The 10,665-nt window shown below is 32.9% G+C and overlaps 2 protein-coding genes and 1 pseudogene across 2 annotated transcripts; 1 reads left to right on the forward strand and 2 right to left on the reverse strand.

Moving 5' to 3' along the window:
- The first annotated feature begins 729 nt into the window (after positions 1-729).
- On the forward strand, positions 730-1,692 carry LOC114716417 (abscisic stress-ripening protein 3-like). Its single transcript, XM_028901424.1, has 2 exons — positions 730-861; positions 1,507-1,692. Exons 1-2 carry the CDS (start codon positions 730-732, stop codon positions 1,690-1,692), a joined length of 318 nt encoding a protein of 105 aa, XP_028757257.1.
- A 1,224-nt stretch (positions 1,693-2,916) lies between these two features.
- Positions 2,917-3,354, reverse strand: LOC114716418 (egg cell-secreted protein 1.3-like). The gene has a single exon (XM_028901425.1). It carries the CDS (start codon positions 3,352-3,354, stop codon positions 2,917-2,919), a length of 438 nt encoding a protein of 145 aa, XP_028757258.1.
- Positions 3,355-5,812: 2,458 nt separating this feature from the next.
- On the reverse strand, positions 5,813-9,904 carry LOC114716412 (DNA-directed RNA polymerases I and III subunit RPAC1-like; annotated as a pseudogene).
- Positions 9,905-10,665: the final 761 nt, after the last annotated feature.

The raw sequence follows: 10,665 nt of genomic DNA on the forward strand, positions 1-10,665 counted from the left end.
CAGTACAAGCTAAGGCGTGATTTAAAAAGTGTTCTTCATCATTTTTATAAGCCATTTGAAAAATTTTAAGGAGTATTGAATTTTTTTCATACATATTCATATGTAATTTAATAAGGATAGATATAGCAAAAATTAATATAATGTTAAAATTTAATGTGATGAATGAAAATAATATTGAAAATCACTTAAATTGTACAAATTTAATGTTTCTAACTATTTTTTATCTGTAAATTACTAAATATGACATATATTTAGAACCAAATAATGTATTGATTTATCTCAAGTCTCATGAGATTTCCTTTTTTATGTGCATTATATTATATCAGCGCAAGTATTAAGAGAGCTTGCATCATTGTTGTTGAAGATTTATTAGAAAGTGATGTCAACTAACTTTCAAATTGAATTTTAAAATGCACAAATTAAATTATATATTTCCTAAAAATAAAATTTGACAATTTATTTTCAAAACACACGGCATATTTCTTAATTAATTAGGACGCTTTTAGGGGATTATATCTTGATTATTTCATATTTCCACAATGTCTTACAAACAAATATAATAATATATGATGACTTAATCAATAAGAAATTATCAACAAAAATATAACTATAAATAGCTTAGCTTCCCACATAAACCCTCAACAACCAAAGCAGTAGACATACTTCATTATCATTTGAAATACCTTCCCTTTATATACAGTCATTTTCATCTATATTAACAAAACCACCATGTCCGGCCGCCGCCACCGTCACAAAGAAAATCCGGTCGGCGCGGTCGATTACAAAAAGAAAGAAAAGTATCACAAGCATATGGAACGGGTGGGGAAATTAGGAGCTATTGCTGCTGGCGCCTTCGCACTGGTAACTAAATAATATACTCTCAATTCATTCAATTAGATTTTATATTAAAAATAAGAAGTAATATAAAAATAGAAAAAATTATAATAAGGTCCCATCCAAGAGAATTAACTACAAAAAGATCCGTTAAAATCATCAAATTATTCTGACGTCCTAAAGGACCTCATTTAATTACCAAATTGTTCTTTTTTTTTTAAATATGTATTGACAACTGAAAGAGCAATCGTTAACAACTTAAGGTGTAATGATTAACAACTATCATGGCAGGTATTAACAACACATTTTCTCAGCACATCACCAAAATGTAATGCATGAATTATCAATATCTGCCATGATAGTTGTTAATCGTTACACCTTAAGTTATTAACTACTACACTTTCAGTTGTTAATGTATGCTTTAAAAAAAGATAAGGGTAATTTGGTAATTAAACAAGTGAAATCTTTTGTAATAAGATCTTTTGAGATTTCAGAATAATTTGATGATTTTAAGGGAGCTTTTTTTATTTAATTGTCTTTGGTGGGACCTTATTGCAATTTTCCCATAAAAATATCATTCAACACAAATTAATCTGCAGTTAATCATTAGTTAATTATTACTCATAATCATGATTAATTTGAAGAAACAATGCAATGAAATTGTTTGTGTAGCATGAGAAGCACGAGGGGAAGAAAGACCCAGAACATGCACAGAGCCATAAGATAAAGCAGGAGATTGCAGCCACTGTTGCAGTTGGAGCTGGAGGATATGCGTTTCATGAGCATCACAGGAAAAAAGAAGCCAAGAAGAAATACCAAGAGGCTAATGGAACGAAGCATCATCGCTTTTTTCATTGATTTTAACTTATATAGGCAAAAGTGCATGTTTGGTCTTTCTAACTTTATACAAGATTTTGATTCGATCTCTCAATTTTAGGAAGTATCTTTTCAGTCTTCAAAGCCTAACACCTTCGTCTCAAATAAATAGTGAATATTTTTTTGTAACAACCATTGTCATTTTTGATATGTCATCATTTAAGAATGTTTTGTCAATGTTAATGACATTAGGGCTCAAGGACTGAAACAACACATTATAAAATTATGGGATTAAAATGAAGTCTTATGTAAAATTAAAGAACTAAATGTATGTTTCGACAAATAATGATATGTATATATGTACACATGCATGAGGTATGTGTCATGCGTTTGTAGATGGAATCTCCATTCTTCTCTTGATTTATTCTGTTTTGTACTATGCTCTCGTGATTTGTACAAGGCAGCGCTACTACTTCAAAGTCTGTGTGAAAAGAAATTAGGAGAGGAGCTGAGAATTCATATTTGGATGATAACATATAGTCTGTGATTTACTTTCGGATTATTAATAATAAATTGTTGTGTTGTGTGTATATATGCCTCATCATCGTTTGTTTAATAATATGTGTGTGATTTATTTGTATGCCTTTGTACACAATTACAATAGAATATATATCTATATATATATATATATTTGTAAAATTATATGTGCCCAGTGATATCCCAAACCTTTAAACATATTGTAAGATAGGAACGATACATAATGGTAGTTTTGTCATTGGCTAATCGCAATGAATATAACAGCTACCAATACAATATTTTTTTGGTTTGCTTCTTTTAATTAATTTCCATCAAGGACGTCATCAAAAAAGAAAGAAAGAAATAACATAAGATGACGATGGACACTAATTACTTAGAGATAGATACTGCTTTAAACAATTTTAATTTCATATATTATTATTCAATTTTATTAATGTTACTGTTGGCTCTTAATTAGGTAATCATTTAATTTGCTTATTGCAAGTAAATTAGTTTGTAAATCATTCTAAGTTCGTTGGCCGAAGAAAAATAAGATCTAGACAATTAAGAAAGAAATCTGAGTTTATTATTTCCATCTTTTACTTTGCTCTCTCTCTCTCTCTCTATATATATATATGTATCAAATTAAATCCAAAGTATGAAACAACGTAAAGCAGAAAATGCAGAGGACCATATATTTTTAAAACTTTATTGACCAAAATGGACGAAACACACAGATATATATATATATTAAGGAGCTGTATTGTTAAAAAGTGGTGAAGAAGAAGCAGGGGAATGTATGATATCTTGTTCATCTTCGTCACAATATCCCAGCAGTACCTCAGCCTCTTCCACAGTAAACCCTAGTGAGCTGAGCATCGCCGGCCAACAGTCATGGCCGACGACCCTTATTGCCCGGCAACAGCCCGGACCCAGGTAAGTTTCTCCGTTCAGAAAGAATGATATGACCTCACCGGTGCATGCTTGTAGCTGAAACAACGAGTCCCAGCACTTGTTGGATTCCCCACCGCCGGCAGCGTCTCCATCTACTTTCAACCGAGCCGCCAGCATCTCACCATGGTGGTTCCGTGGCGGTGACCACCGTGCCGCAACAGTAGTACGGCAAGCTAGAGACAGAACAGCAAGGAGGAGAGTGAGAGTGAAGAGTTTGTGGGTGGTGGAAGCCATTAATATTAGAGTTATCAGAGAGAGAAATAATAATGGAAAATTAGATTAGATGGTTTTCTCAAGAGAGTTCAGAGATAACAGCTTGGTAGGGTTTTATATATATATTAATTAGTAAGATGTTGATAAAATAAATGTTTGGTGTGAATGATGGGAAGGTTAAAGAGAAATGAAACGGATGCGTAAAACCGGCAATGAATGATGAATAATAGTGTGAATTAATATTATATGTAACGTAAAATAATAAGTGTTATAATTTCCACTAATTAATTGCTGTGCAGTAGGACTTTAGTTAGTTTAGAGGCTTCTGGAATTCCTATAATTAAATGAATCTTAATTGTTCATGTGTGTGTGTACACGTAGCGTATATAAAATAAAATGGAAAAAATTAACAATCTATGCCCTCACCATATAACGTCCATTTTTTCCTTTACTTTATTTAGGCAACTTGGCGGCTTACTATGCGAGACATATAATAGATGTTCATAAAAATTAAGGGGAAAAAAAGATCATGTCGTTGGCTAAAAAGGAGAAAAAAATTATGTATGACACAACTTTTTATTTCAGTATAATTATGCATATTTGTTAATGAAAAAACTATGTTGGAGGAGATTCATCATTGGTTTAAGCTAGAATCTATATTGATTATTGAATATGATATGAGAATATTCTTCTCCAAACGTGCGCATGCCTAAAAATTAAAAAACTTTCAATTTAAGATTAAAAGAATATGATTTACTTTTTATTAGATGAGTACAAATTACGCTTAGGGGCAATCAACAAGAAATCAAATCATACAGAAATGATAAAATAAAGAAGGCCTTGGCCCTGAAAATGCTATGAGGTGCTCGGTGATTCACCATATTATAAAGGACTAGTTCTTCCTGCTAGACATAACTTTTATTGATTAATAAACTTAGAATATACGCATTTTATAGGGACTTATTCAAGTGTCTCATCTACCCAAAAATTTTCTTGACGGTACAAAACTATATTAAAATTGTATCATATAATATACCATGTTATTTTTGTTTTTTCATATGCTAATATTTTTTTTATCAAAATTGTTAAAAGAAATATGTTCTATATAATTTTCAAACCTGAATTTCAATACATGCTCCTTGGTGCTACTAGAATAAAATTCAAATTCCAAATTTTAAGATTTTTTATTATTATAAATGCAAGTTTCATACAAAATATTACCTCTGCAAAAAGGAAAAGGACCCCGAAAAGATACTACCTCTGGTCCTAAATATAATATCTCGTTTATAGACTACAAAGAAGATCTTATATTTAGAACTGGATGTAGTATTTAGAATCAAACGAAGTTCTCTATGATGTATCAACAAAGAAAATTTATGCTTTTCAGATCAAATTATCCAAAATTAACGGCTTTTTTATCCATCCACTACAAGTAGTATAAAAAAACAAAATACTACACCATCAAAAATATTTACCCAAATGTTATACTTAGGGGGTGTTTGGTATTAGACAAAAGTGTTTTTAAAAAGTATTTTTTTTATAACTTAAGGCAAACTCATTCACATATATATTTTGTATATCATAAAATTACTTCTAAAATTATGATTTAGTTTTCATCCAAACACTCTTTCAAACTCGTTCAAGGCTATAACAAATTCAAAAAATTTATGATTTAGTTTCCATCATACAACTGATGTGACATCATTTTTATAAAAAAAAATTGGAAAGCAGACTCATTCGCTTTCAGTATGCGACCGCGTTCACTTTCATCATCTGCACTCCTCGTCTCGCATAAAGATTCACAGGATAAATGGCCAAACAAATTAAATTTACGAAAAAAAAGAGGTGTGGACTAAAGCATACCAAGACCAATGATATGTTTTAAGGATAAATATTGTTATAATTTTTAGTATAAAATAATGCCTAAGTTTCTTAAAATAATTATTATAATATTTCTATTCATAAGTTGAATGAGCGGAGAGACATGAGACTAGGTTCTTGAGTTTTATTTTTTAAATTTTGCTTACAAATAAAATCATTAGTTAAACACATATTTCCGGACATCAGCCTCCATATTCAAATAGCTTGTTTTTCCATTGGTTTTGATACGTTCCAATCTACACCTTCTTCGTAAATTTAATTTGCTTGGCCATTTATCCTTTCATCTGTGAATCTTCACGCAAGACGAGGAGTGTAAAGGATGAAAGTCAACTCGTTCACATACCGAACAAGTTTGCTTTCTTTTTCCTTTTTCTTTTTTTTTTTTTGAAAAAGTGAGATCACATCAGTTGTACGATAGAAGTCAAGAACGACTTCTACGTAAATTTGAACCCATTTCAACCTTAAGCGAGTTCAAGTGTAGCATTTAAATAAATATTTTTCGTGGCGTAGCATTTTGGTTTTTTTTTTTTTATAACTATTTGTAGTATATGGATTAAAAAGCCGTTGATTCTCTGTCCAGTTTTGTCATGGACAAGAAAAGAGAGCTTTCATATCATAAATGTGTATTCACAAAACTGCTAAATAATTATCAAAGGATCATTTACATCCCTTTTTCCATTTCATCCTGAAATAAAGGTAAATATATTGCATCAACAAAGCTCAGTAATCACACGCTCACACTTCTCTTCCAGAATTTTGACAGCTTCAATAAAGAGTACTTCAGGTGGTAATGCTCCAGTTGACTCAACATTAACTGGAGAATAACAGAAAAATCTCATTAGTGATTTTGAATAATTTTAAGTTTACAATGCAGACAGACTGAAGCATCTCTTTATCACTAGCATATGGCAGCCACAACAACTCAAAGATTCCTAGGATGCATTAACAAGTCATTTTCAATGATATTTCAATTAAAAAAATGAATTGAACATATAAGAGATAAATCCTTAATATAAGAGATAAATAATTAATTTGAAGATATTAAAAAAATTAGTTAAGTTAATTATTTGTAACAAATGTGTCTTGACTTTCCTAAACTACCCTTCTTCATCATTAGAACTACTCTTTAGTAAAAACCTCTTATAATCGATATGGATATTTTGGGAAAAAATTTATAAATTTGGAAGACAGTAGATTAAAATCTTATATCTAAGACAAAATCCAACTCCCAACTAGTTCTTCTATTAACACCAAAAGTATTATTAAACTATCCTGTGGATCATGTGTTTCTCATGTAAGCTGATATAATTACTTTGGAGTCTGGGTCATGTGCTGCTTTAGGCAATCATAATTACTTCTCAATCGCCCACAACTAAAAAAAGGTAGTCACCTCAAATATAAAAGATGATACCTTGGTGCTAGTTTTATGTTAAAATTTCAATAAACTCAAACATCTCACACAGCACTTACAAATAAAATGATCTTTAACACGGCGCAAGGACACACAATCCTCCCATTCTTTTCCCCCTCTGATGCCTTCCCTATAGAGAGTACACGCTCGAGGGTTGGCAACAGTTGCCCTTCTTCCACCTACTCAACAGCCAATCTAGCAAAGCAAGAAAGTATTAGAGATAAAGAAAGTTGAGACCACATTGTAATCCCCACCTAAAACCACTTGCGTAGAACGCAAGTTAGGCATGGATGCAAAATTAGCTTTCCATAGGGCTAAATCATGGACCCTATAATCCTCAACTATCATAGTCAACCAATGCATAATCCGGTGCCAGTGACGTTATTAAAAATAAAATTAAAAAAAGCCCAGACGAACTACCTTTTCCAACATCTTCAATATCAAATACTCCAACTGGACATTTATTTTTGAGTTCTTCAGCAAGCTCATCCTTAACCTCTTTCAAGAGAACGACCAAGAGGAAGAAAATAAGGCAAGCATACGAATGTCAGGTTTTTGTATTTCTATTGCAGTGTTTGAACGTGAGCGTTTTGCATCTGATACAGTATATTCCTTACCTCTGGAAGCATCCGATGCCAAGCAGTGGCAACTGGGGACCATTTCGCATGTGTCTTACCAATTCCTTTAACTGCATGAGCTTCAAGTTCAATTTCCTACAGACACACATGGTAATGAATATGGTATTTGATAATATCTACTCTTCTGTCTCAAATTGGTCTGATTCCTGAGACCTTTCAATGTTCATATTTTTTAACATAAAGCAAAGGAATGGTTCAGAAACAAAACAAAAATTGCTATTCATGCTCCAAATTTAGTAATATCAAGCCTTCTATCTTAATGTGTTCTAACTGCTAGACCTTGCATCACAATAAATGCTCAAAAGATAATACTTTACGTTCATCTTCCAAGCATAAAACAGGAAATATACAGGAATTTGAACATCACATTAAACAAAAAAAAAAAAAAGTATACTCAAGCTGCAAAGAGAAGACATTGGTACACAGTGAACATAGCTAAACCGGGCAAAAGTCCTCAATAATAACAATAAGAGGAAGCAATAGACGATTTCAGTCTTAATAGATCCGAGGGTCTTGCAAAACGAGCAAGTGGTTAAGCCTCTCTCTCTGGAAGAAGTAGAAGAGAAACAAGACAAATTGTTGTTTAGAAATTTTATCAAAAATGCACATCAAGATCATGGGTATTCTTCAGAAGATGCGCATACCACTTTGCTGAGACAGGTGCATGAACCCTGCAACTAAATTCCTAGAGCACATGCACATGTGGGAGTAGATTTTTCTGTCCAGAATCGTTTCCTCTCAAATTACCGAAGCCCCAGCTATTTGAAGGTCCGTGTACAGATTTATTAGCATCTAACACACCCACACGCAAATGCTCCTAACCCTAAGGCTCGATGCATCAACTAAGGCATGCCCGTCAAATTTTGAATCCAAACTTGAAATTAATTTCCTAATAGGAGTCAGGTTTAGAGCTGCTGGTTCAAGTGCTAGACTTGATTAAAACTCAATCCAGGCTCAAAGAACATACTATGCACAGGATAACATATGTTAAATCTTCTTTTTCTTAGACACAAAACTCACACACATATACAATAAGGCATCACAGCTTACCTCCTTAAACCAGTTTCTTTGTTACAAAATATAAAGTATAATAATATACCATATGTTAAATCTTCCTTTTCTTAGACACAAAACTCACACACATATACAATAATGCATCACAGCTTACCTCCTTAAACCAGTTTCTTTGTTACAAAAATATAAAGTATAATAATATACCAATAAGCAAATAGCAAAAAGGGTTACCTGACCAGGTCCAAGTTTAGCTAATATAATATCCAAATTTTTGGGAGCAATTAGATTGGCAGAAAATTCAGGAAGGGAATCTTGAGTGCAACCAAATGAAGTAAAAGTTCTTGGTTTAGAACCAGAATTCGGTTTGACATCCTCAGCAGGAAGTTCACTCCCATTAGGTAACCACTTCAGTTCATTTGATTTTACTGCATTGGAATTAAAAAATCAAAAGGAGGAAAGTGCTATAAGCAATGGAATTGTGAGTTCCAGATTCAATTCTCTTACCAGTGATTCGAGGATGCTTTTTCTCACATCGAACATGGAGTTTAAAGACAATAGTATTCTTTTCATTCTGGTCATTTCCCGCATTTTCTAATTACAACAAAAAGGGAAAAAAAATCAAATAAGAAATACTCAACTTCACAGTTCATCTCACAGCAAAGGATCATACCAAAAAAACATACAAAGAATTATCAAACAAGAAAGCCATGCATGTGACAATTGATATGTCACATAATTTTATGTTTGTTTCAGTAGATATGCATACCTGGGTATTCAAAATGCCTGGGGTGAGCTTTGATTGGAATAAGACCGAACCGATGGGAAAGAACTTCATCTTGTATGACTGACGTTGTTGTTTGCTATATATACTCTTTCAATAGCCATTGTTGGAACCTGAATGCACAGAAATCATGTTAAAATTGAATGTCTCCAACAGGAATGACCAGCTAAAATATATTACAATGAGCATTCAATAATACAAAAGTATAGCAACCAACTCTGAAAATCTTCTAAATCCAATTACAGATAGCAGAGGGATATTTTGACCATAAATATGGAGAGCACATAAAGACTTCACCTCTGCTATAAGAATTCTTCGAAATGCATTGGCAAGTGCTGGATCGATCCCCATCATATCAAACTCCATGTCATCCTCTGTAAGTCGATTCACTTGAACTTTGAAGTTCTGACAGAAATTATCCAATCGTATACTATATATTATCCACTCCTAACGCGGCATAGGCGCCAGAATACTGTATGGTATCAGTCTAGAAATATAAAACCGATGAAATTAGGACACAGGCTGGGACCAACGTGAGAATTACAGTTGTTTTTTAATTACGAAGTTACAAAAGAAAATGAGAAACAACCAAAAAAGAGCTAAACAAAACCATGACTTTATAGTTCAAAACATGAATGTCTATGTGAAAGAAAATAAACCATACATGATCAGAAGAATCGTTATTGCAGAAAACCCGCGTCCTCATCAGTTCAAGATGTGGGGGGAGTTTGGACGGAACACTTTCCAAGCTCATGATATAATCAAGTATTATGATCCCTCAGACTGCTTTCTCTGTTCTTCCTGTTCGTCCAATTTTGACATAGATTCATCTTCTGACGAGGACATTGTAGCTGGCTATAGGAGCGAGAAAATACAAGCTTAGAGCTACACAGAAAAATAAGTGAGAAGACTTTGTGGTTTAGACAGAGAGCGCGACGTCAATGCTCACTTGTTTCTGTCTAAACGAAGCAAGGGGCGGGGGCGAGGCCGAGGAGTGCTGCAGTGCCGTCGCCTGTCGGCGTGAGGGGACCGACGCGGAGCCAAGGGCGTCAGGACGAGAGCTGCAACAACGACGTGAGCCTGAGAGGTCCGCCAGCGGCGACGCGGCGACGTGGGACTGAGAGTTAGAGGCTGAAGACTGAGGGCATGTTTAGATTGTAGTCTGAAGCTGTAGTTGTGTCCTAGAATCTATGAAAGTGAGATTATAGTCTGAGTTGGACAAAAACTGTTATTTTCCAATCAACTTCCGCGTTTCAATTTTAGTTGGACTCAAAAAAAAAATCTGACTTTCCAAACTGTAGTGTCAAATGATAATTATTAAAAATAAGTATATTAGATTTACCTTCACATTTTCCCTTCTGCCTCATCTCCTTCATTAGCATAATAAGTTTTTATTTAGACTAAATGGATTTTAATTTATATTCATGTTTGTCCATTATGTATATTTAATTAATTATCTATAATATGTTTTCAAATTTTCCTTCATAACATATATTTTTATTTTATAATTTCACAAATAAACTATTTATATTTTATCATAATAATTTTATGTATTTTTTAAACTATTATCACATTAAAAACATAAAATTTCAAACACTACTATTCAA

This window comes from Neltuma alba, unplaced genomic scaffold, assembly GCF_004799145.2.
Source record: "Neltuma alba isolate B1F8T4 unplaced genomic scaffold, ASM479914v2 tig00011656_pilon, whole genome shotgun sequence".
In the NCBI taxonomy this organism is placed as follows: Eukaryota; Viridiplantae; Streptophyta; class Magnoliopsida; order Fabales; family Fabaceae; genus Neltuma; species Neltuma alba.